The sequence below is a fragment of the Oncorhynchus tshawytscha genome, linkage group LG31, assembly GCF_018296145.1.
Source record: "Oncorhynchus tshawytscha isolate Ot180627B linkage group LG31, Otsh_v2.0, whole genome shotgun sequence".
NCBI lineage: Eukaryota > Metazoa > Chordata > Actinopteri > Salmoniformes > Salmonidae > Oncorhynchus > Oncorhynchus tshawytscha.
The window spans coordinates 6,973,330-7,000,006 of NC_056459.1; the positions used below are offsets into that span (position 1 = coordinate 6,973,330).

At 44.2% G+C, this 26,677-nt stretch overlaps 1 protein-coding gene across 4 annotated transcripts; it reads left to right on the forward strand.

Moving 5' to 3' along the window:
• Positions 1 to 1,294: 1,294 nt before the first annotated feature.
• On the forward strand, positions 1,295 to 18,670 carry LOC112233255 (hepatic leukemia factor). 4 transcript variants are annotated; one of them, XM_024400758.2, is made up of 5 exons: positions 1,296 to 3,717; positions 3,840 to 4,619; positions 10,519 to 10,941; positions 15,966 to 16,231; positions 16,871 to 18,670. In XM_024400758.2, exons 2-5 carry the CDS (start codon positions 4,430 to 4,432, stop codon positions 17,084 to 17,086), a joined length of 1,095 nt encoding a protein of 364 aa, XP_024256526.1. In that variant the 5' UTR covers positions 1,296 to 3,717; positions 3,840 to 4,429; the 3' UTR covers positions 17,087 to 18,670. The 4 variants fall into 4 exon arrangements, with proteins under 4 accessions (XP_024256527.1, XP_024256526.1, XP_042165974.1 ...); XM_042310040.1 differs by having other exon boundaries at positions 3,907 to 4,619; XM_024400759.2 differs by having other exon boundaries at positions 1,295 to 4,619; positions 16,538 to 17,013.
• Positions 18,671 to 26,677: the final 8,007 nt, after the last annotated feature.

Sequence of the window (26,677 nt, forward strand, 5' to 3'; positions counted from 1 at the left end):
ATGTTAATATGATATTTTAGTGTTTTTTTTTTATCGACTTGCAGAAATGTCTAAACCTGTTTTTGCTTTGTCTATATGGGGTCACTTAGGTTTTCTTTCAAAAACAAGGACATTTTTGTTTTTGTCCATTAAAATAACATCAAATTGATCCGACATACAGTGTAGACATTGTTAATGTTGTAAATGACTATTGTAGCTGGAAACAGCATATTTTTAATGGAATATCAGCATAGGCGTGGATTCCCATTATCAGCAACCGTCATGCCTGTGTTCAAATGGCACGTTGTGTTAGCTAATCCAAGTTTATCATTTTAAAAGTCTAATTGATCATTAGAAAATGCTTTTGCAATTATGTTAGCACAGCTGAACACTGTTGTTCTGATTTTAAAAAGCAATAAAACTGGCTTTTAGACAAGTTGAGCATCAGCATTTGTGGGTTCGATTACAGGCTCAAAATGGCCAGAAACAAAGAACTTTCTTCTGAAACTCCAGTTATTACTCGTCAGAAAAGCGCAAACTTCATTAAATAGTACCCGCAAAACACCAGTCTCAAAGTCAACAGTGAAGAGGTGACTCCGGGATGTTGGCCTTCTAGGCAGAGTTCCTCTGTCCAGTGTCTGTTCTTTTGCCCATCTTCATTATTTATTTTTATTGGCCAGTCTTGAGATATGGCCTTTTCTTTGCAACTCTGCCTAGAAGGCCAGCATTCCGGAGTCGCCTTTTCACTGTTGACGTTGAGACGGGTGTTTTGCAGGTACTATTTAATGAAGTTTGCGCTTTTCTGTGAAGGGAGTAGTACACAGCGTTGTACGAGATCTTCAGTTTCCTAGAAATTTCTCGCATGGAATAGCCTTCATTTCTCAGAACAAGAATAGACTGATGAGTTTCAGAAGAAAGTTCCTTGTTTCTGGCTAATTTGAGCCTGTAGTCGAACCCACAAATGCTGATGCTCCAGATACTCAACTAGTCTAAACAAGGCCAGTTTTATTGCTTCTTTAATCAGAGTAGTTTCCGCTGTGCTGACATAATTGCAAAAGGGTTTTCTAATGATCAATTAGCCTTTTAAAATGATAAACTTGGATTAGCTAACACAACGTGCCATTGGAACACAGGCCCATTATCATCAATCATCACTCCTGTGTCGACATTCCATTAAAAATCTGCCGTTTCCGGCTGTAATAGTCATTTACAACATTAACAATGTCTACACTGTATTTCTGATAAATTTTGTTTTTTTAATGGACAATAAATGAACTTTTCTTTCAAAAACAATGACATTTCTAAGTGACCCCAAACTTTTGAACGGTAGCGTATATATTCCATTTTAGAATAAGGCTAACGTAACAATGTGGAAAAGTCAAGGGGTCTGAATACTTTCCGAATGCACTGTATGTTGATCAGAAGAATGGCAGAATTGCCAGGTCCTCCACACTTGGTGCCCCAGTGCACTGTCCTTACACTGCAGAGATGTTTATTGCTCACTTGTTGGCACATTCCATGCTCCATTTAGAAACAGAGTGGAAAAAATCCTTGAGGATGAGTAAGGCTGTTTCAGACTCACAACCGGCTGTTCTGGAAGATTGCTTATGTGTGTATTTGCTAGAATCCTCCTTTCAGAAAGTTCTTTATTTTTTGATATACTGTATTTTGTCACCAGTTTGCAGGGCATGCAATAAACACATGTCAGTTTCTCATAGGGTAAAGGGTGTGAATCTGCAGTCAAAACTGCAGATTAGATAGATACACATTAAATGCACAGTAACATTTGATTACTGTTGGGAGAACAGCCATGCATTTGTGGTTAGAAAATGATTTGTGTATTACTATTCAGTGTCCTCTAGATGGCCATATGAGGCCCTTTTATGAAGCATGACCAGGGACACGGAGGGGAATATTTTGTGTATGAGAAACATTGCAATATACATAAAGAAATTAAGTTATACGTGCACATTGAAAGTATCCATCCTATAACAATTCACTCCATATACACAAGTCAAGGAGTAATTAATCTGTGTGAATATTTTGTCCATATTTTGTGTGTGTTTTTGCCTTGTGTTTGCTCTTGAAAACCGCAGTATCGCCTCCATCTAGTGGTTTGTAGGTCTAATACATATTTTGACATTGAAGTTAATAAATTGTGACAGGTTATTGTTTCATTTATGACAATATAAAATCAAATGCATTAGGAAATTTTAACCACACAAATTTGGGATTATCAAGGGCAGACAATCCATGTTGTTCATTTAATTCAAATCCCAACATTTCCCCTACTTTTTTGAAAGGCTCCATGTGAATAGTAATATAAATAATACAGAGCATTAATGTCTGTCATTTAAAACATGAATTGTGAGAGTTGTGATGTGGATTTGATGATGTGGTCTACTTTTCCTAAACACAGTTCCTCAGAAGCATGTTTTTAAATTCTGTGAAATAGCACAACAATCACACTGTTGTACTTCAGAAGTGTGACAGATTCAATGGGAAGTTATTACTATCAAGGCAAAATTGTATTTAACTTTCAAAGCAAATATTAACTAGAGGGGTAGTTAATATAGAGAAGTACCTTTCATAGATACATTTTAAGTGTTGATGCTCATTATTAGGCTATGATTAATGTATTAGTAGGGTCAAGTTTTAATAGCCTATTGTCATTATTGGAATACTATAATAAGGAAATGATCAAGGAAAACTTTTACACTGTGCGGTGGTCACCAATTACTTTAAAGCAAATTCCGTATGATCTCTGAATCTTGCTAAATGAAACACTAATCCGTTCAATCTCACTGGGCTCACTTGCCTGTTTTTACTTCGCCTCTGTCTCACGCGGCCGTACCATGGGGAAATCTTTGGGTGGAGCCAATGACCTAGTTTTGTCCAATAGCGTTCTGCGAAGGGCAGAGACTAACCTAATTTGAACCAATCGCTGGTAGGCAGTATCCGCGCGTGCCAGGGCCATGTGCTCCCTTCGAGTGCAGGAATCGGTTTTAAGGTAGTAGGGAGATAGATATTTTGTGTCGGCAAAAACACAGACTTTAACAATTTTAGGCGGATTAAATGCAAAAATATTGATAATGATGATTTTAATGATTTGTTGAATTTGGTTTCCAGTTCCTTGAAATTACAGAGATTAGTCCACACCCCAAGTAGTCTACGAGGAATTGAATAGTAACATTTTTAAAATTAAATCAGAGGGTACTGGACATTGCAAAGCAATTCCATTCTTGTGTAGGTTTAGGATTGGTTGCAGTTGTGGAGTTTGTGTGTAACCTACAGGACCCGTGATCTTAATCAGATATGTGCATTGGTCCATTCATCTCGTGGTTACTCGTTTAGCTTTATGACTGACATTAAGGTCAACCACGTGTTCCATCCATTGGTTACATTAAAAGTTATGCAGAGGGCGAATTGTTCAAGTCGGCGTGGTTTGGTTACAGTAATCGACAACTCCCCCTGACTGGTTTGTTTAAGAAGGGGTGGTGCTCATTTATGTAGTTTTGGGCGTTTTCGGAGTTGTAGATCATGAATATTGATCAGCCTCTCCCCCAGCGCCAATCCCCTGTGAGCGCTGATGTCACGAGAGCGGCCCGTGTTCGTTCCAGCTGACTCTTGCGGTGCTCGGTTGCTTCCTTGCTCGTAGCCAACAGAAAGGCAGGGAAAGAAGGTAAACGACAAAAATAACGAGAGAGAAAGACCGAGAGAGCGAGAACGACTAAGTAGGTGAGAGGAAAAACGAGACCTCAACACCTATCCTACTCATGTTGGATATTATTTGACGACGACTTTTTTTCCCTCCTATCACCCCCCGCCCACACTTATTTTCTCTATTATTGGATTTCTAGGTACCGCTCCATAATCCATTTTACTCCATGGACAACCCTCAGGTTTGTTTGTTTTATTTTTGTCCAGGTCAAGAAGAAAATCAACTCGGTTTGATGCCTATTCTCAATTAAACGGACATCATCAAGCAAGGCATTTTGGCGAAATCTGAGCGCTGACGTGCAACTTTGTTTATCTCATAGATAGAGGCTGGGATAAGTGATTAACTCTTAAAGGGCACATTGCATTTGTTAAGGTTATTGAATAAAACACATTTTTACCATGAACATATTTTTGAGGACATCATTTTCACTTTTGATTTTCTCATGGAAAGTTGGAAGAGCAATAGCAATAGTTTATTGTTGATATAACATATTTGTCATGTCGAATTGTACTATTCTCTAGCACTTTCTTAATGCATATTTAGATAGGCTAACATTCGGTTTTCGAATGAGGTAAATAACAGTCGGTCTAGCAGTGTGTATTCAGCTGTCCACCTTTTTAATCGTCACGTCACTGTTGTGAACCCGCTGACAGCCAGTCAATCGTTTTGTGGATTAATCGGATAAATTCAGCGCTCATTCCACCGTGGGAATCAACGACCATCCCAATCATGTCTAGGCCACTCACACAGCTCCTACCGCCTGACCTCCCGGCTGGAGCGAGCCCACAGTTCGGCACTGGTAACCTTGCGGGCAGTGTCCCGACTTGCGGACACTTGAACTCCATGGCCAGCCTCAAGACTCTCCTACAGCTGCCCATCAAGGTTGACCAGCGAGCGAAAGACTGCTGTGTAATGAAAGGTGAGGTTTGTGTGGTGAGGGCAGGAAGGAAGGGGACAGTATATGCATAACAAATATTAAAATAAGTACACACACACACAGAGTGGCCTGCAAACTTTGTTTTCATTTCGTTGGCTTGGTTTCATGTTTATAAATATAAAGTATTCTTTAACTTGTATAAAGCATTCATTAACTTGTATTATGCATTACTTATTATGGCAATAGGTTCATATTTTTGTTGTCAGCAACAACACATACACAGCATAGAACATTAGTGTGTTTATCCTTCATTAAGGACACATCTCATGATATTGATGTACACTGAGTATACAAAACATTAGGAACATATTTTAGTTTCAGCCCCTTCTGCTCTCAGAACAGTCTCAATTCGTTGGGGGCATGGACTCTACAAGGTGTCCAAAGCGTTCTATAAGGATGCCGGCCTATGTTGACTCCAATGCTTCTCATAGTTGGCTTGATGTCCTTTGGGTGATTGACCATTCTGGATACACACAGGAAACTTTTGAAATGGAAAAACCAACAGAGTTGCAGTTCTTGACACGCTCAAACCGGTGCACCTGTCACCTACTACCATACCCCGTTCAAAGGTCTTTAATCTTTTGTCTTGCCCATTCACCCTCTGAATGGCACACATACACAATCAATGTCTCAAGGCTTAAAGGCCCTTCATCTATTGTATGGGGCGGCAGGTAGCCTAGTGGTAAGAGCGTTGGACCAGTAACCAAAAGGTTGCTAGGTCGAATCCCAGAGCTGCCCCTGAACAAGGAAGTTGCCTCTGGACAAGGAGGTTAACCCACTAGGGTTAGGCCGTCATTGTAAATAAGAATTTGTTCTTAACTTAAGTTAAATAAAAGGTTAAATAATAAATCAAATCTATACGGATTGAAGTGGATTCATCAAGGGATCATAGCTTTCACCTGGATTCACCTGGTCAGTGGAAAGAGCAGGTATTCCAAATGTTTTGTACGCTCAGTGTACACCAAGCTCTCAATCCAACAAACACAGACATTGTAAATGCTCAAATATTAACTAAGGGTGGGGGCAGGGAAGGTTGTTAAATGTAATGTAAAAAATAAAAAAAATAGATAGATGTACCCAAAAGTAGTTATTTATCATGAAGGCCATAAGCAATATCTAGTCATTACCGCTAGAAATATTAAAATCTAGTTATAAAATCCTGAGGTGTTCACAGTTCGCAATATGATGAAAATATGAAAAATCATGTATGATTTATTTCCTATTCAACAAAAGTTGAGGTAAGGGTTTGAAATTATTAAAATGCATTCTAAATATAGTAAGAAATTATTAATGACTTATTTAATATTTCGTATGGCTGTAAAATAAAAATGATCATACTTCGTGACAGAACAAAATTGGCACCATTTCATATAACTGATGACGGAAAAGACGCCATTCAAACGCCTGCTAACTTGTTACAACTTCAACCTTAAGCACAAAATGATTTAGTTGCTCTGTGACCAAGAGAAAGTGGTCTTGTTTATATTGTTCTAAATTATTTTGTATTTTTTTCATGTTGAGAGCTCTAAGTCCATCCGAGAACATCACAGTGAGAGAGATATTTTTTTCTGCAATCACCTGTTTCATATGCTGTAAGTGGAGCTGCAAGCTTCACAGCCAGAGGAAATCGATCCTTTGTTTAGATGGGGAGCGACACATTTTTCCTGCCTATGCAAATATGGCGTCAGATTTCACATACTGCATCTCAGATGAGAGCAGCACGTGAAGCAGGACAACCAGAACTTTGAGTCAAATCAAACTTTATTGGTCACATGCGCCAAATACAACCGGTGCAGACTTAACAGTGAAATGCTTAAATTAAAGGACATTCCCAACAGTGCAGAGTTTTAAAAAAAGACAAATATTTGCTAAATAAAAAAGGAAATAGTGACACAATTAAAAAAATAACAATGCTATATACAAGGAGTACCAGTACCGAGTCAATGTGCAGTAGTACGAGGTAATTGAAGTAATATAGTATGTACAAGTAAGTAGGAGGAAAAGTGACTAGTCAATCAGGATATATAATAAACAGAGTAGAAGCAGCGTGTGTGTGTGTGTGTGTGTGTGTGTGTGTGTGTGTGTGTGTGTGTGGCGTCAATATGCATGTGTGAGTGTATGTAATGTGTGTGTTGGAGTGTGAGTGCAAAACAACTGAGAAATAAATAATAGAGGGCTTGAATGTAAATTGTCTGGTTTTGATTAACTGTTCAGAAGTCTTGTGGCTTGAGGGTAGAAGCTGTCCAGGAGCCTTTTGATCAGAGACTTGGTGCTCCAGTACCGCTTGCCGTGCTGTAGCAAAGAGAAGGGTCTGACTTGGGTGGCTGGAGTTTTTGACCATTTCTAGGGCCTTCCTCTGACACTGCCTGCATAGCCGTGGGAAGTAGTTGGGGTGGGGCTGGACTAATCTTTTTTGCCTGTGCTGGCACTGCAGATGGCTATATTGGTCTAATAATACAGGACTATATAATGCCCAGTGCACTACTTTTCTGAAAAATAATTTATTTCAAATATAATTGAGATTTTTCAGGGGGGTTGCAGCAACCCCTAATTCCCGCGGCTATGACCGCCTGGTATAGAGGTCCTGGATGGTAGGGAGTTCGGCCCCAGTGATGTACTGGGCCATATGCACTACTCTCTGTAGCGCCATGTGGTCGGATGCCGAGCAGTTGCCTTACCAAGCAGTGATGCAGGCAGTCAAGATGCCCTCAATGGTGCAGCTGTAGAAGTTTTTGAGGATCTGAGGGCCCATGACAAATCTTTTCAGACTCCTGCCTCCTGAGGGGGAAGAGGCATTGTCGTGCCCTCTTCACAACTGTGTTGGTGTGTTTGGACCATGATAGGTTCTTAGTAATGTGGACACCGAGGGACTTGAAGCTCTCGACCCGCTCTACGACAGCCCCGTCGGCAGACTTAATGATGGTGTTGGAGACTTGTACGGTCACGCAGTCGTGGGTTATCACGCAGGGGGGTCAGCGTGGCAGATGTGTTGTTGCCTACCCTCACCACCTTGGGGGCAGCCCGTCAGGAAGTCCAGGATCCAGTTGCAGAGGGAGGGTTCAGTCCCAGGATCCTTAGCTTAGTGATGATCTTGAAGGTCACTATGGTGTTGAACACTGAGCTGTAGTCAATGAACAGCATTCTTCCTTTTGTTCAGGTGTGATCGAGCAGTATGAAGTGCAATAGAGATTGTGTCATCTGGATCTGTTTGGGGTGGTATGCAAATTGGACTGGGTCCAGGGTTTCTGAGATGATGGTGTTGATGTGAGCCATGACCAGTCTTTCAAAGCATTTCATGGCTATGATGTGAGTGTTACGGGGCGGTAGTCATTTAGACAGGTTACCTTAGTGTTCTTAGGCACAGTGACTATGTTGGTTTGCTTGAAGTATGTAGGTATTACAGACAGGGACAGGGACAGGTTGAAAATGTCAGTGAGGACACTTGCCAGCTGGTTAGCGCATGTTCTGAGTACGCGTCCTGGTAATCTGTCTGTCCCTTGTGAATGTTAACCTGTTTAAAGGTCTTATCACATCGGCTATGGAGAGTGTGATCATACAGTCGTCCGGAACAACTGGTGCTCTCACGCATGGTTCAGTGTTGCTTTCCTCAAAACAAGAATAGAAGGCATTTAGCTCGTCTGGTAGGCTCATGTCACTGGGCAGCTCTCGGCTGGGTTTCCCTTTTGTAATCCTTTAAGACACATCCGATGAGCATCAGAGCCGGTGCTGTAGGATTTGATCTTATTCATGTATTGACATTTTGCATGTTTGATGGTTCGTCGGCAGGCATAGCGGGATTTCTTATAAGTGTACGGATTAGTGTCCTGCTCCTTGAAAGCGGCAGCTCGAGCCTTTAGCTCAGTGCGGATGTTTCCTGTAACCCATGGCATCTGGTTGGGAAATGTACGTATGACCACTATGGGCACAACGTCATTGATACACTTATTAATGAAGCCGGTGACTAATGTGGTAAACTCCTCAATGCCATTGGAAGAGTCCCAGAACATATTCCAGTCTGTGCAGGCACAACAGTTCTGTAGCTAGTCCCCTAAAATAAGGAACTTAACGTTTAGGTTAAAGGGATGTCACAACCTTAGTCAGCTGCTGTCTGTACACAAACAACAATCACATTGACTAACAGCCTCCCCCTGGTGGCTATAGAGTTGAACAGCAGCCCTCCACAATTTCCATGGATATCTTTGTGTAAGAGGTGACGCTGACCAAGACTGACAGCTCCTCCAATGGACTCGGGGCACAAAGGACCTACCAGCATCAAGTTCACCATTAGAGCATGCATAGTCGGGGTGCATCACTAATGTTAAGGGATGGAGAAGGGCTTTATTACATGAGATGGAGTCTTTTGCATCCAACATATTTGCTTGCCTGTGGCTTCGATGCATGATGCATTTCCCTTTGAACAGAAACAGTATATTTCTCTCCCTGGTCGGCTTGCTTGCTTTGTTCGACACCCTCATATACACCCACTCGCTGTGCGTATCGCTCCTCTCCTACCTCTTCTGTCCGCCTCTCCATCCTCTCCATCCTCTAGCACATTTACCAAATCCCCCTCATTCACTCCTCTTGCACTTGTCACATCTCCCTCAATCCCCCTTCACTTCTATCTCTTTCCTCATCCCACTTCTTTTCTTTGCATTGCATATCTCTCTCTGCCTATCCTTTTCTCTCCTCTCTTCCATCACTCCTCCTATTTCCACTCCCTCTTCTTTCTCTTCCTTCTCACCCTCTTTATTCTCGTCTCCTATATTTCCCCTCATCCACCAATATCGCTCTGTCATCCATCTCTCCTCCTATTTGAATCTCTTTAGTCTCCTCTTCCCTTTCCTCTTCCTAATCACCACATCTCCTCTTATATTCATTCCCTCTTTTTCTGTCTCCATCCTCTCCTCCCTAATTACTCCTCTGTTCCATTTCGCCTCTCTCCTGTCTATTTATGATTTTTGAATTGCTTTTCTCTCCTCTCTCCTCCCTTTCACCCCTCTCACTCCTCTCCTGTCTCCTCTCTTCTCTATCATCTCTCCTGTCTGTCTGGCTTATTTTGCATTCCCTTTTTTTTTCTCCTCTCTCTTCCCTCTTGCATGTCTCTCTCCTCTCTATCTCACTTCCAAAACTGTGTGTGGGCGTGTGTGTGTGCTGACAATAATGCGCTGTGCTGGCCAGTACAGCCCTGGTGTGATCATCACACTATGAATCAGCCCTGTCACCCTTTTCCCTACCTCTTCAACCCTCTATCTGATCTCCTCTGCCTAGCTCTTAGCAGTGTCACACTGATAGTCATCCCCCATTTTGGAGCCCCCTCTCCTTGCTCATTAATGTGATGGCTCTCGCCTCCCCTTATTACCCTCGCTAAGCTGCCAATTCAAGGGAGTGAGGGCTGAGACACGAGACGATGCCACCTCTGCTAATAATGTTAGCGTATCATCTCACTCCCTCATTATGTTGCCTAGCATCTCTCTCTTTCCTCATTATGCTAGCTTAGCATCTCACTTCCTCTTCATGATGTCAGAGTAGCATTTCAGTTCACCTTCATGATATTAGCATAGCATCTCACACCCTTACTCAAATTTGTCAGCCAGCCTGTGTGTGGATAGGAAGACTGCTGGCACTGTTGCTGAATCAGCCATGTAATGGCGGTTGGTTGCATGCAGAGCTGTTGAAGGCACAATGGCTCCCAGGCAGATTATGTGATGATAAGCGACAGCAGTGATGAACACTGAACAGGCTGGATTTTTGCACTCAATGATCCTCTCTCGCTCTCTCCCCTTTTCCTCCAATTGTTCTCTTTCATTTATTCTCTCTCCATCTCACTCGCTCTCTTTCTCCATCTCCTTTCTATCTCTTTCTCCCCATCTCCCACTAACAGATAAAGACAAACCCCAGGACTCAGACGAGGACTCCATGAGTGGAGGTCCAGGTGGCCGGCCTTCCCAGTCGGCCTTCCTGGGGCCCCATCTGTGGGAGCGCACGCTGCCCTGCAGCGACGGGGGCCTCTTCCAGCTTCAGTACATGGACCTGGAGGAGTTCCTGACTGAGAACGGCATGGCCATGCATAACAAAGGTGGCAACGGCTCCAGCGCCAGCGCCCAGGTGCCCTCGCAGAGTTCCCTGCAGTCGGCCGTGCCCAACCAGAGCTCCCAGTGCCCGCCGTCATCCCCTCCGCCATGTTCTTCTTCATCGTCCTCCATGTCCTCCTCATCTTCCTCCTCCTCGCTGCTGGGCCTGGACAATGTGCCGCTGCCACCAAACGGACTGCCAGGCATGATGGGAGGGCCCGAGTGCCTACATGGTTAGTAGTAGAGCTCTGCTACCTGAGCCGAGCCCGACGGGCCCCAACGTTATACATCGGGTTAAGGCCTGTTTTTTTTTTCATCAATAACTAACGTACGAGTAGGGCATCGGGTATCGCTAAATTAATCACTAACGTTTCGAAGCTGAGCCATTTGCTCGTGTTCTGCTGCGCAGTACAGTCATATCTGACTAAGATCTTAACATGGTGTCAGAAGTCCTGAAACCTCGGCAAATACAGTGGGGCAAAAAAGTATTTAGTCAGCCACCAATTGTGCAAGTTCTCCCACTTAAAAAGATGAGAAAGGCCTGTAATTTTAATCATAGGTACACTTCAACTATGTCAGACAAAATGAGAAAAAATAATCCAGAAAATCACATTGTAGGATTTTTAATGAATTTATTTGCAAATTATGGTGGAAAATAAGTATTTGGTCAATAACAAAAGTTTCTCAATACTTTGTTATATACTCTTTGTTGGCAATGACAGAGGTCAAACGTTTTCTGTAAGTCTTCACAAGGTTTTCACACACTGGTATTTTGGCCCATTCCTCCATGCAGATCTCCTCTAGAGCAGTGATGATTTGGGGCTGTTGCTGGGCAACACGGACTTTTAACTCCCTCCAAAGGGGAGTGGGGTTGAGATCTGGAGACTGGCTAGGCCACTCCAGGACCTTGAAATGTTTCTTACGAAGCCACTCCTTCGTTGCCCAGGCGGTGTGTTTGGGATCATTGTCATGCTGAAAGACCCAGCCACGTTTCATCTTCAATGCCCTTGCTGATGGAAGGAGGTTTTCACTCAAAATCTCACGATACATGGCCCCATTCATTCTTTCCTTTACACGGATCAGTCGTCCTGGTCCCTTTGCAGAAAAACAGCCCCAAAGCATGATGTTTCCAACCCCATGCTTTACAGTAGGTATGGTGTTATTTGGATGCAACTCAGCATTCTTTGTCCTCCAAACACGACGAGTTGAGTTTTTACCAAAAAGTTCTATTTTGGTTTCATCTGACCATATGACATTCTCCCAATCTTCTTCTGGATCAGCCAAATGCTCTCTAGCAAACTTCAGACGGGCCTGGACATGTACTGGCTTAAGCAGGGGGACACGTCTGGCACGGCAGGATTTGAGTCCCTGGCGGCGTAGTGTGTTACTGATGGTAGGCTTTGTTACTTTGGTCCCAGCTCTCTACAGGTCATTCACTTGGTCCCCCCGTGTGGTTCTGGGATTTTTGCTCACCGTTCTTGTGATCATTTTGACCCCACGGGTTGGGTGAGATCTTGCGTGGAGCCCCAGATTGAGGGAGATTATCAGTGGTCTTGTATGTCTTCCATTTCCTAATAATTGCTCCCAGAGTTGATTTCTTCAAACCAAGCTGCTTACCTATTGCAGATTCAGTCTTCCCAACCTGGTGCAGGTCTACAATTTTGTTTCTGGTGTCCTTTGACAGCTCTTTGGTCTTGGCCATAGTGGAGTTTGGAGTGTGACTGTTTGAGGTTGTGGATAGGTGTCTTTTATACTGATAACAAGTTCAAACAGGTGCCATGAATACAGGTTACGAGTGGAGGACAGAGGAGCCTCTTAAAGAACAAGTTACAGGTCTGTGAGAGCCAGAAATCTTGCTTGTTTGTAGGTGACCAAATACTTATTTTCCACCATAATTTGCAAATAAATTCATTAAAAATCCTACAATGTGATTTTCTGGATTTTTTTTCCAAATTTTCTCTGTCATAGTTGAAGTGTACCTATGATGAAAATTACAGGCCTCTCATCTTTTTAAGTGGGAGAACTTGCACTATTGGTGGCTGACTAAATACGTTTTTGCCCCACTGTGTGTTTGTGTGTGTGTGTGTATAGGTAAAAATATATATTTGTACTATTACCCCTTTTAATCCCCAATTTCATGATATCCAAAAAATATATATTTGTACTTTTACGCCTTTTACTCCCCAATTTCATGATATCCAATTGGTAGTTAGTCTTGTCCCATTGCTGCAACTCCCCTATGGAGGCGAAGGTCGAGAGCCATTCTCCTCGACCAGGAAGAGAAATATACTGTTTCTGTTCAAAACGACCCTGCCAAGCTGTACTGCTTCTTGACACACTGCTTCCTTAACCCGGAAGCCAGCCGTATCAATGTGTCCGAGGAAACACCGTCCAGATGGCGACCAAGGTCAGCCTGCAGGCGCCTGGCCCGCCACAAGGAGTCGCTAGAGTTCGATGGGACAAGGAAATCCCGGACGGCCTAACCCAGATTGTGCGCCGCCTCATGCGTCTCCTGACCACAGCCGGCTGTAACGCAGCCTGGGATCGAACCCGGGTCTGTAGTGACGCCTCAAGCACTGTGATGCGGTGCCATTGAAACGCGGGAGGCCCAGGTTCCATTTCTGTGCCTTGTGCCGGTTCCAACCCCCGGTGTGTAGGTGAGGGATTATTTTTCACCATATGTTTGCGTGTTTTGCGTTGGTGTGTGTCTGAGCAATGTCACAAGATCGACAATGTCACAAGATGACTGAAACTGTCATTGCAGTAGTTGCACCTTCCTCAACATGCCCCATGTCGGCATGGGTCGGCGGGGGAAAACACAGCAGTTTGTGAAGCTCCAAGGCAAAAACAAATATTTAGGAGGGCCAATGGAACTGCTTTATGTTTTATTCCAAAGTACAAACGCCTCACTGTGCATTGATAAATCCAAAAATCCCTCGTCTAGTGCGAAATTGGTGGCTTGATGCTAGCAGAAGATGATCAAGGGACAGGGGACAAAAACAAGCAGAAGCTAAATGCAAAGGGTAAAAAGACAGGGTATAGTCTCAAACAACTTGTCCAGTAGACGATTCAGGGTCCTTTGTTTTGGCACCTGGTTTTATCGTAATTAACCTCTTAAACTCTGACACCCTCTGGTGGCATTTTCTAATAAACGCATAATATTCTATACTACCACCATAAAGTGCATTTAGTTTTCAAAACTACAAGCACATGCTTTACAATGTCCATCAGGGTGTACCCTTTTCCATGACTAGACCTACATTGCATACTCTTATGACATCGCCAGCAGTAAGATTTGAGTTTGATTTCCAAAAAGACAAGGACTGTAGCTTTCAAATGACGTGTCCCTTTCTATTTTTCTGACAAAACGTTCACACCGGACCGAAACAGATCTGCTAAATCCCTTCTACACAAACAGACTAACTTTACGAAGAACAAAATATATAGATGAGTTACAGACCAGGGAATACAGTCAAGAGTGCTTAGAGAAATGATCCAATTCCGGAATCAATCGTAGAAATGTTTAGCACAATACATCATTTCAATGACCCGTAGAGAGGAAAGGGTTAAAGTAAGACTCTGCAATACAGTAAAAAACGAGAGAGCCCAGTTGAGTGTTCTCCTTGCATGTTTTAAAACCTCTCACTCTGTCTCTCCCTCCCCCTTACTCCCTCTCTCACACGCTTGGGCCATGTGCAGGCGTTGTGTCACGTGCCGATGCAGAGAGCAATGGCGCGAGAGAGCAAGGGGAGGGAGCGAGGCATAAAGAGGGAGTAAAGTGAGTGAGAGAGAGAGAGAGAGAGAGAGAGAGAGAGAGAGAGAGAGAGAGAGAGAGAGAGAGAGAGAGAGAGAGAGAGAGAGAGAGAGAGAGAGAGAGCATAATATTGCATAAGGCTAGCCTTCCATAAAGAAGCCGAGAGATTTACGTTGCAGAGATATCCCCACCATGTCGCCATACCATTTTTACACACTGAACAACATTGTGACATAACATTTCAGAATGACATGTTGTTGACATAAGGACTGAGGGAAAGACTGCTATGAAATGAAAGGTGAGGTTTATTGTTTGTGTGTGGTGGTGGGGGGGGGGGCTGCTTTAGACAGCTGTGCTCTCTGTGTTATTTTCTGAAGGAGGGAGGAAGAACGTGAGGCAGAGTGGTTTGTCCTTTGGATACTTACGAAGGAAGGATCTTGTGTATATTTTAAATTGAAGATAGAGGGAGTATGGGGGGTGGGGTAGGTGTTGGAGGGGTATTGTAGGGAACTGTCTTTGTGGTGGCGGACGGGGGAGCGCATTTTATGTAACACTTCCTAAAGCACATTCCATTTCAGCATTTCTATTTCCTCAAGTGTTTTCTAAAAACAATTCGCAATCAAACAATCGTTGCCAACAACCCTGCTCAGAATTGTTACCTGGAAAATGTACTTGTATTGCTATTAAGTATACAAAAAATATATATTATAGGTGTATTTTACAACTTGATGATTGTTCCTCACCGTGAACGTAATCTATGGCCCAGCAGATACTGTTTCATTAAACAGCCACTAAAAACTTCAGCTAACTTTAACTACCACAAGCTAACAATCAATGGAAGTGATGTGAGTGTGTATTTTTAAAAATTTTAAATCACATTTTAAGTAGCATCAAACCAAATATGGAGTTGATGGTTAGCTGAATTTTGTAGTGGCTGTTTAAAGAAAAAGGAATCAATGGTTCAGTTATCTTGGCCCATAGATTACATTCAGGGTGAGCAACCATCTAACATCAAGCTGTAAAATAGTGAACTACTCCTTTGACCATCAAGCATATTTTACTGAGTGAGGGTAAAATAGAATGACCTTGACCAAAGGTAAAAGATGGCAAGGGGCATAAGAAAGCTTAGAGCTGCATGTAGAAGGTTGTTTACCCAGCAACACAGTTTTTGGATCGGTTTCAACCTTTTGCCCAAAATGGTTGTTATTAAGATTAGGCTTTGGTGCCATCTTATCCTGGATCAGCCAGCTGCCAACTCAACTCCAAAACTGACGGAGTGATGTGGCCTCTGCTTCCACCTGGCGGCTGACCGGTAACACTGCAACCTCCGTGCAGCAGCCTGTTTATAAACACATCATATGTGATGATGCCTTTATACACAGAAATAACTCATCCTCTATACCTTATTATTGGCATGCTTGAGGCTTTGACCTTTCACCCTGGCCATGGTGAGAAGTATGTGATCAACCACAAGTTTGTTTTTGTTGGCCTGTCTCCATATAGGTGGCCAAGTTGGGCCTCCTGACCTCTCGCCCTCCTCCACCACCACCTCTCCCTGTCCCCCCGGGCCGCCAGGGGGCCCGCCGGTCACCAGTGGCACTGCTGACGTCATGGTGAACTTTGACCCGGACCCGGCGGACGTGGCGCTGTCCAGCGTGCCGGGCCAGGAAGCCTTCGACCCCCGAAGGCACCGCTTCTCGGACGAGGAGCTCAAGCCACAGCCCATGATCAAGAAGGCCCGCAAGATGCTGGTGCCAGACGAGCAGAAGGTGCTACATTTCTTACAGTTCTTGTCTTTAAATGTAGTTTGCACATAAGAGGCTTAATGGTAGAGTTGACAAAATATCATCCTAAAAAGCAGGTCAACTTCCTGCTTAAGTGGATGGCACACATTGGGAAGGGGCAAGTTTAAATTCTGATGTCTGTAGGCAGGAGGTCCTCCCCCGCTGCGTGTGATGTCATATTGCTGAGTCTACCTTTAATGCACGTGCAGGTTTTTTTACAGGCTGAATTCGATGAATTAGAACTAATTACGTAATTGAGGTGCATGCGTTCATCTTTCTGGCTCATTGTAGAGCAGAAGAAGTAGTTATACATTCCTGATGGACCTGGCATGTAGATGTGCATGTAACACCATGGTAAGAAGGTAGGAAACTGTCATATTGCTGTCTGTAGAGTAGCTGATTGTGATGGAATTTTTAGTAAGGCTCTGTGTACTTTTCTGTCATTTCAACACAAACGTTTATACAAATCTTTATATACATGCTTCAAGTGTGCAAATACAATGCTCAGTTGTGACCCCTCTCCCCCTGCCTCCCTCGCCATCACAAAACTGCCCCTCTCCTTCCCTCTCCTCTTTTCCCACACCCCCCCCACAACACGCCTCTACTTTGTGGTGACTCCTGCAGGACGACAAGTACTGGAGCCGGCGCTACAAGAACAACGAGGCGGCCAAGCGTTCACGTGACGCCCGGCGCCTCAAGGAGAACCAGATCACGGTGCGCGCCGCCTTCCTGGAGCGAGAGAACGCTGCTCTCAGACAGGAAGTGGCCGACATGCGCAAGGAGCTGGGCCGCTGCCGCAACATCCTCAACAAGTTTGAGAGTCGACACGGAGACTTGTGAGGAGGAGGAAGAGGAGGGAGGCGGTGGAGGAGGAGAGAGGGGTATAAGGCAACATTGGCAGCCCTTTATTTGAGGGGGTGCGCGTACGGCCTACGTAGACTTGGCGTAAGCATCGTATGACACCTTGCGTAAGCCTCCATGTTGCGAGTAGCCTGCAGTGTTGCAGTGAGTGCAGCCTCCATTTAGTGATTCTGTGCTATGCTGGTTTCACTTCCCCTGTCTCTTTGACGGGTATTGTCACTTGGGCGTCGCGACGTCATTCAGTGTTTTATATCAGGTGCATTGCAGTGTTTTTCCGGGTAATGCGCAGGGCCATACATGCACCCGTTCAAATGAGGTGTTCAAATCATACAGATCACAAGACAACTAATGTTTTTAAGCTATAGACAAGGAGACAAGCCAGGGGAAGACAGGTGTGTACTTTATTTCTATGACAAAACATGTATATTTTTGAACTGTACTGGGCAGGGAGGGAGACGTGGGCAAACTAGAAAACAGAGGATGAGCTACAGTATAACTAGAAGAGGAAGATTAGGAGAGGTGGTTCAGGACAGAAGAAAGCAAAGAGATTTCAACATAACTGTATATTTTTATATTTGCAAAGATGGACAGTTCAGAGGGGATTTTGGAAGTAATATTTTGTATATTTTATATATGGGTGAGTTTAGTATAGTGATGGGGGCTATTGGTAAATGGATTGGTAAATGATATATTTTGAACTCGTTAAGATAGAGGGGTCAGAGGTCGTAATTGAGAATGTATAATGGTTGTATCCAGGGATAACATGACGGCAAGAGAGGAGAATTATCTTAGTAAATGTTTGTGGACATAGACAGATCGAAGATATTGTATAGTTTTAATTTTGTTCTGTTAGGTTTGTTGAAGCACTTAAAAGGGAATTCTCAAAAATGTTCACTTCATGTTCATCATCGCCAGTACCATTAACATGTGGAAATGGGGCATTTATGTTTTGTAGTAAAAAAAGACCAGTGTTTCCAATGAGTTCATCAATCAATTAGTAGGCAATGCCTACTCGTAATTGGTTAAAATCACATGATGCACACCGATGATGTCATTGGAAACACTTTTCACATATGTTGATGTTGGGGTGGTTCTGGAGTTGATGAAAATTGAAAAAATGACAAGTTTACTTTTTAAAGGGCAATTCTTCCTCTTTTCAACCGCATTATCGTCATCTCCACCATCAAACCAGTGTTTACATATGTGAGAACATCACGTTCCTATTGTCTGTGCTTAAAAAGATAATGCTTCTCTTATGACATCACCTGCAACAAGTTTTTAGCCCAAGGGAGAGTATTTTCTAGCTCTTTTGATGTCATTGGGGAGAACTTTTTAACCTTGTTTTTTTTCTACAAAACCTAGAAATGCACCTTTTTCACATACACTACACAGCCAAATATTTCACCCAAACCCGTTGCTGACTGGTTTATAAAATCTTGCACACAGCCATGCAATCTCCATAGGAAAACATTGGCAGTAAAATGGCCCGTACTGAAGAGCTCAGTGACTTTAAACATGGCACCGTCATAGGATGCCACCTTTCCAACAAGTCAGTTAAACAAATTTCTGCCCTGCTAGAGCTGCCCCGGTCAACTGCAACGGCTGTTATTGTGAAGTGGAAACATCTAGGAGCAACAACGGCTCAGCCGCGAAGTGTTAGGCCACACTAGCTCACAGAACTGGACCACCGAGTGCTGTCCTCGGTTGCAATACTCACTACCGAGTTCCAAACTGCCTCTGGAAGCAATGTCAGCACAATAACTGTTCTTCGGGAGCTTCATGAAATGGGGGTTTCCATGGCCAAGCAGCCTCACACAAGCCTAAGATCACCATGCGCAATGCCAAGCGTCGGCTGAAGTGGTGTAAAGCTCACCACAATTGGACTCTGGAGCAATGGAAACGCGTTCTCTGGAGTGATGAATCATGCATCACCATTAGTCCGTTGGACGAATCTGGGTTTGGTGGATGCCAGGAGAAAGCTAACTGCCCCAAATGCATAGTGCCAACTGTAAAGTTTGGTGGTGGAGAAGGAATAATGGTTTGGGGTTGTTTTTCATGGTTAGCATACAATGACATTCTAGACAATTCTGTGCTTCCGACTTTGTGGCAACAGTTTGGGGAAGGCCCTTTCCTGTTTCAGCATGACAATGCCCCCATACACAAAGCGCTCCATACAGAAATGTTTTGTCTAGATCGGTGTGGAAGAACTTGACTGGCCTGCACAGAGCCCTGACCTCAACCCCATTGAACACCTTTGGGATGAATTGGAACGCCGACTGTGAGCCAGGCCTAATCACCCCAACATCAGTGCCTGACCTCACTAATGTTCTGGTGACTGAATAGAAGCAAGTCCCTGCAGCAATGTTCCAACATCTAGTGGAAAGCCTTCCCAGAAGAGTGGAGGCTGTTATAGCAGCAAAGGAGGGACCGACTCCATATTAATGGCCATGATTTTGGAATGAGATGTTCGACGAGCAGGTGTCCACATACCCTTGGCCATGTTATCTATGTTGACACTGGTATTGTGTTGGAGATAACGAAAGTGAATTTGAAAAGTGGTGGAGTTGCCCTTTAATTTGTTATCTTCTCTTTGATTCCTTTCTGGAATTAAATCGTTTTAATTGTGTGTCTGGCACACAGAGAGAGAGAGAGAGAGAGAGAGAGAGAGAGAGAGAGAGAGAATAAATGGAAATGCTACAGTCAGTGATCAATCGCGAGGACAGCTGCAGCCACATAGATATTTGTGAATAAATATTGCCCAAATGTGTTGCCAGGTATTCATGTCGATGGGTGAATATGTTCGGCACAGACGCACACCGCAAACAGACATGTCAAGCCACACAGTCAAATAAGCTGGACCAGTGACTACATATGCATTTTTACATGAAATTACATGCATGCACGTAGTCACACACACGCTCTCAAATTATCTCACACACACACTTATTTGGCCCCGACAGCAAGCTGGACCTTGAAACGCAGGGCCATGTATGATAGCACACAACACTTCATCACTTTCTACAGCATCGCTCTCTCTCTCTCTCTCTCTCTCTCTCTCTCTCTTCTGATCCAATTTTGAATTGTGAAGCCAAATTGAAACTGGTTTGGAATCGATGGCCCAGGTTAAGTTGGCAGGGTTTAGCATGAACCTGAGCATGCCGACCGTTAACACACCTCACGTTTGATTACAATTCTTCTTCTTATTAGTGCGGACTATATATGGTGCTCATCCTGATCCTCCATCTGAACACACACACACACCTCAACATAGTAACTGAACTACCTATACCTTTTATTTACTTGGTTTGTTCTTTATTTTGCGTATCGTGTTGTAAGAGGAAATCGCATATGTAGATTGACACACAGAAGAGTATGTCTACACCTTTCCTGAACAACTTTACCCAGTGAAACAATACACCCTAATGTACCATACACATGTACAATTAAATACGAAAACTGATCTCTCACTAGATATGTGTGTGTATATGATATATGCTTGAACATGTGACTATAGATGTAATAATATACATGGCTTGAATATATAAATGTAGTATAAAATGATTGGAATCATTGTCAATTTCTCAGGTGTTCTGGGGGATTTAAAAAAAAAAACTCTTACGCTAAATCTTGATTTACTGAAGTTGTTCTTTCTTTTTACGGTTTGACCAGGATACATTTTGGAGCTGGCCCACTTTAGCAGTACATTTCGGTAAAATTAGATGGAATTGTACTGCGTACTACCAACTCACCTTGGTAGTGAGGTTGTAATTATACCAGTTCTGGATTTTAAGGTCTTTGTTGATTTCAGACATAGAATTCAATGTTCTTTTTTATTCTTCTCTCTATTACAGTTATTATTGCTAGTATTATCGTCGTTGTTGTCGTTGTTATTATCACTACTCTTGTTTCTTTTCCTTGCTACAACTTTTTAAGTGGGAATGCAGTTCTCATTTTTATCTCCCTTGTATATTTCAAGACCATCTTTACTCTACTTTATTTTCCATGAGCCTGTTCACTATCGGCACCATCCACTGAGACTATCTCCAGGTGCACTGTGGGGGCTGTAGTCTTGTCCGTGTGTGTTGTAATGTAACAAAAGCGGAAACAACCACAAACTATGGACTTGAAGGAAGAAAAAAAACCTGGAAGAATTTGAACTACATCTCCCAGCACAGGCTTCTAACACCACCCATCTTTTGATGGACGAAGAAGCAACTTTTTGATACCTGGGACTTGTTTGCAGAAGCTTATAAACTTTTAACAGCTGTATTTTTCTACATGTCTGTATACTGTATGATTACTACAACTTTTTGTGGGCATTTGTAGCCCATCCTCACAATGGTGGTATGCTACTAAACGGCATTGCGGGTAATGTACACAGCCTATTTCCCCTTCCCCATGTGGATTATAAACTACTACCTGTTGTGACTGTTATAAATAAACTACAAATCCCATGAGCACACCACTACCCTAATGCACCAGTAATGTCTACTGATCCTGCCTATATGGATGCTGGGGGATGTGGTCTGGCTTTTCCGAAATCACCAATAAAGATTCGTCCTTACTCACTGAGAAAGCTTTTGTGGTGTCTTGTATGTTGTCAAAATTGTATATCTTCTCTTTGTGTGAAACTACAGTGAATCGAACTCTCACGGCATCAGAAAGTACAACGAAGGCACTAAGGCCATTTAAGATGGTGCTACCCCCCCCCGAGACCATATTAGACATCATAAAATGGCGGCCCACTGCCACCTGTGACCAGTGGGCTGGTTCAGCTGTTCGTCAACATGGATTGCTTCAAGCAGTTCCCTCTCAACTCCGTCTGTTCAGTCAGTAGTAGCAGCATGGCATCGCCCAGGTGTTAACTAAAATGGGTTCAAATGATAGATCCACATGGACTCCCGGAGCGACTGTTTTCTGACCACAGTATCCATTTCACCATGGAAAGTTTGATAGTCTTTCAGGGCTGCACTTGATACAAATATGTAATGCTCTGATTTCCCAGGTGAAGTAAATGATTGTACATTTGATATGATTGCAGTTCAATAGAGACTGTAGCACAGGCTGATTTCACGTTTGACAACAAAGAACCCTCCACAAATCCTGGATGTCATACATTACAATGTTTGTGTCTGCCTTGGGGCTAGAAAAATAGTCTGGACGAAGCCATTGATTTTCGCCCTAAAAGAGGATACATTTCTAAAAAATAAAATAAAAAAGTAATTGATCTCGGATCTAGCAGAGCGTGTGTTATAGTGTTAGATGCAGGAAAACCCGAATCTGAGCCTACTCAATAGGAGCAGGGCCAAAGGCAAGTTTTCACGCTCTTCACCAGAGCAGTGATTAAGTGGTGGACACACTGCAACGCCTTCAATTACCATGGCCTCACTGTGTCCTTGACAACACTGCCGGAGGACAAATGTGTTCCCTACCATTAGAGGTGGGAGACCACGCTGGTTATGTCCCATATGGTACCCTGTTCCTTTTTTTTAGTGCACTACTTTTGACCAGGGGCCCTGGCCAAAAGTAGGGGACTATAAAGGGAATAGCGTGCCATTTAAGACGCAAGCCAGTGTTTTGACCACGGTATCAAGTCCTTGGCCTGCTACTGATTAAACCGCTACGGAGTGTTATTCTGTCGTCACTGAGGCAGGGATATGCTTAAGGAGGAACGGCGCTGAGAGAAAGAAATAGAGGGTAGAGAATAGGAAGATTACGTGAGGGAAATAATTGTCTTACTGCGATGATGAGTGTGTGTGTGTGACTAGGAAGACAGTCTAATCATTTACAAAGAGAGAATGCACGTGTGGACGTTGGTGTGCGTGTGCAAGAGTTTGGGCCTGAGAGAATTGAAGAGAGACATGGAGCGCGTGCTTGAGAGCGTGGCAGTGGGTAGTGTAATGTCTTTACATGTGTGGATGTCTGTCTCTGTGCTCTTCAAAGCCTCCCTCAGCTCCCTACAGAACTGGGTGAGAGGTCCCGTTCATTACGGCTGTGTGATGTGCCATGCCTCAATGGAAAACAGACGTAAGGTCCCTCACTGTGGTGCCCCTCTCTTCTCTTCTCCAACCTCCACCACTCCCCTGCCTCTTTCTCGCTCGTTCTGTACCCCCATCTCCTTACCCCTATCTCCACCATTACTTCTTCTCTCCTCTCTCACTTTTTTCCCAATCCTCTCTCTCCTCTATTTTCGCCTCTCGTCAAACCTCCACAAGCAACGCCTTCTGTCTCTCACTTTCTCCCTCTCTCCCCGTCACTTTAACCCCTATCCTACTGGACGCCCCCTGCCCCCCACTAACTCCTCACCCCCTCCCTCTCTCTTTCACCCCCCCAGCTTTCATTAAGAACCATTTTGACAACCAGGGAAGATGGCTCCCATCCTCCCCTAGCCTCCCCTTTTAGGACTTTTCCATCTCCCTGACAACCAACCTGTAACACTGTGCTATTGGGTGGGTGTGTGTGTGTGTTGGGTGGGGGGTGGGGGGGTCAAGCTGGGTAGCCTGTCACATCATAGCCCCGAGACTCAGCGACGCCGCACGTGAATGTCACTCCAAATGTCTCAGTGTGGCCTTGCACAGCGCAAGCAAACACCGCCCGTCACCTCCTCCACTGTAGCTGAGCGTGCCAGTGGCCCTATGAGCGATCGCCGTGGTGGTGTGGGAGGCATATCTGGCAGGTCTGGAAAAGCTGTCGCGGTACCGAATGACCCAAATGTCACGGGCATGCTGATTACCGAATCAGCCCTGTAATTGTTCCGGGTGGTATCGAGTTCCGTGCGGAATCCGATTCAAACGCCGACCGGCATTAATGAGAGACGGTTGTGGTAGGAGATGAAAATCCCACTGATGTATTCTGTGATGTGTGCCTATTCAGACCCGGCTGTAATGTAATGTAGGCAGTTTAAGTGATCACCAGTGTGGTGGATATATATGGTGCGAGCCTGTCTGATGTGTAGGGCTTGTTGATATGTGGCTCCTGACATTTGTCGTGCATGTCGCCGAGCAGAGTTGACAGCAAGGTGTTTCGATAAGTCATGAGGGTTAGGATATAGAGGACACTGGTGAATGACCAAGGAACACGACGACGTGATGGTCATACGCTGGTTATGACCTGTTATAACTCGTTTACTAACCATTTGGTGAACTGTTTGTATATCGTTGTGTCTCCCGTTTCCCTTTTAAGTATCAACATGATTGAATACATCTAAGCTGCGGTATATTAAAAGGGCAACACACTCCATCATTTCCGTGGCCTGCAGTTACAGCAAATGTCCCCCATTGCGATATCTGTGGAGATACAAGTTTTTTTTGTTTTTTTTGTTTTTTTACTGCGAACAACAGAGACGAAATAGGTCTTGATTGTGTTCTCAAGTTTGACTTGTCTGTACAGTTACATTTCAAGCTTAGGCACTACATATCAATCCACCGGCTGGAACATATCAATGTAGCATTACTCTGTCGATCTATACAACAGAAAATAGTGGCCCAATAAAATGGATGCGCGACATGTCAATGTACATAACAGCGCTCTGTGTGACTAAAATCAATTGTCCTATTGCAGTCTCTCAATGGCATGCGTGGCAAACCAATGGGACAGCTTTAAATGGCGGGAGTAAATCTCCGTTTTTGTCCTGAAACACTGAACTGTCAAAAGGGGCCAAGTTCCCAGGAACTCCAGGAAATTGCCAGGTTCTTCTGGTACGCTGTTGAATAGATGTGTCGCTAGCTGCAATTGTAATCTATATAACCACCCCTCCAGAGGCCTGCTGGGTCAGAGAAACTTTCCATACTATCAGGATGACATCACCAGTTGGCCTACACACAGGCCGGGATTCAATCAGATGCATTGTCCACAAGCAAACGGCATTCGTGGAGTTTTCGGTAAACGTGAATTACCTTTAAAAGTTAACTCCAGTCTGTTTGTCAACACTGTGCCTTTTGATTGAATCCCGGCAACAGGCAATTTGAATAAGTGGTGGAACCCAACTCTTTCTTAAAGGCATGTGCATTAGGTCCTGACTCTAATCTAGGTATAGACTGTCTGCACTGTATAAGCAGTCATAACACGTTGACCGTTACGTAGAGTATAGGCACGTGGAGATTTGACAGTTATTCAGTGGTGTGGGGGGTGGAAATGGAAACTGTTCTATCTAACCCCAAGGCCTTTCAGCAACCTCTCACTTCTACACCCCAGCTCTCCTCTCCTCTCCCTCTCTTCACGTTGGATTTGACCTCTGCTTTTCCGGCCCGAGCCCCAGAGCCTTTTTCCTCCTCTCCCTCTCTCACCTGCTCCTTCACTCTCCTTCTTCTACACTTCTCCACTCCTGGAATTCCTCTGACAGTTCTGCTTTAGAGATGACTGACTCTCCCCCCCAGCTCTGGATTGGCCGTCGCTATGGAGACTGGTGCTGGAGTGCTGCAGGGAGGGCTAGTTCCTCTGCAGAGGTAGGTGAGGTGAAGCTTTCTCGTGTGAGAATGTGTGTGTGTCTGTGTGTTTTAGTGTGTGCTGTCTAAAATATGTTTGTCCGAGTGGCAGAGAGTGTGTGAGTGAAGTAACGCCGGCAACGAGGCTCCTGCTTGTCAGCTGGTGTAGCTGCCTCTTCCGGAAGGAATTCTCCACACTCCTGGTTGCCTAGCAATGTGTACCATCCAGTGAGTGTGTACACAGTTGTATTTCTTTATTCAGTCCACTGTACAAGTGCCTTTTGTTTTACTCGAATCATAACTCTGCAAATAAGCTACAGTGTGTGGTTTCCATGTAGTGGCAGAGTGTGTGTCAATGTGTTTCTGCACTGTGTGGGTGGCAGCTGCAGTGGAGGCGAATGTTCCGACTGTTCCTTTTACACACTGGAGAGCAGCTCAGCTCATCTGGAGCCCTGGGCTCCTGGCTGCTGCAGGGGGAGTGCACCACAGCACCCTGGATTTGGCTCCTCTCCTGGAGCACGGATCAAAGTAAACAGGCACAGGACTAGGGAGGGAGGGAGAGAGAGGGAAGCAGGGAGATGACAGAGCGAGCGAGAAAGAGAGTGAGGGAGGGGATAGAGGGAGAGAACGAGAGAGAGGCATATGCTCCAAATCATTATGTGCAGTGACCAGAGAGACCAAATGGAGAGAGAGAGAGGGAAGGAGGGAGAGGGAGAGAGAGAGAGAGAGAGAGAGAGAGAGATTTGGACAGGCCGTGATCCAAACCTCTCTGCAGTGACACGGGAGAGAGAGGGGGGAGGCAGAGGCACCTTATTAGTATGTGCTGTGATGCAGATAGAAACCCAGAATGAGGTCCAAGAACCCAGCCACTGAGGCCAGAACACAGATAACAATCGAGTAGAATGGGTACCCAAGCCAAAACAAGTGTTCACTCTCTAGAGCGTGTTAGGTGCTAGGGAAAACATATTTTTGGATGGTGCAATAGACTTCATATAGGTGAAATAAGGTCTTTGGTGTTCATAGGCGCATGTTGTGTTGGAGCTAGACGGGTGATGAATGTCCTAAAATGGACACCGTAGATGTGATCAAGTAGGGCCTGTAACTTAAATCAAGAGGGTCTATTGAATAAGTGCACAGTGGATTGCAG

Bases quoted from the DNA above. Each gene is read 5' to 3' on its own strand.
- LOC112233255 (XM_024400757.2), top strand. From the start codon at position 4,430: ATGTCTAGGCCACTCACACAGCTCCTACCGCCTGACCTCCCGGCTGGA. The intron at 4,620-10,518 runs GTGAGGTTTGTG...TCCCACTAACAG, and splicing joins AGACTGCTGTGTAATGAAAG to ATAAAGACAAACCCCAGGAC. The intron at 16,232-16,870 runs GTGCTACATTTC...TGACTCCTGCAG, and splicing joins TGGTGCCAGACGAGCAGAAG to GACGACAAGTACTGGAGCCG.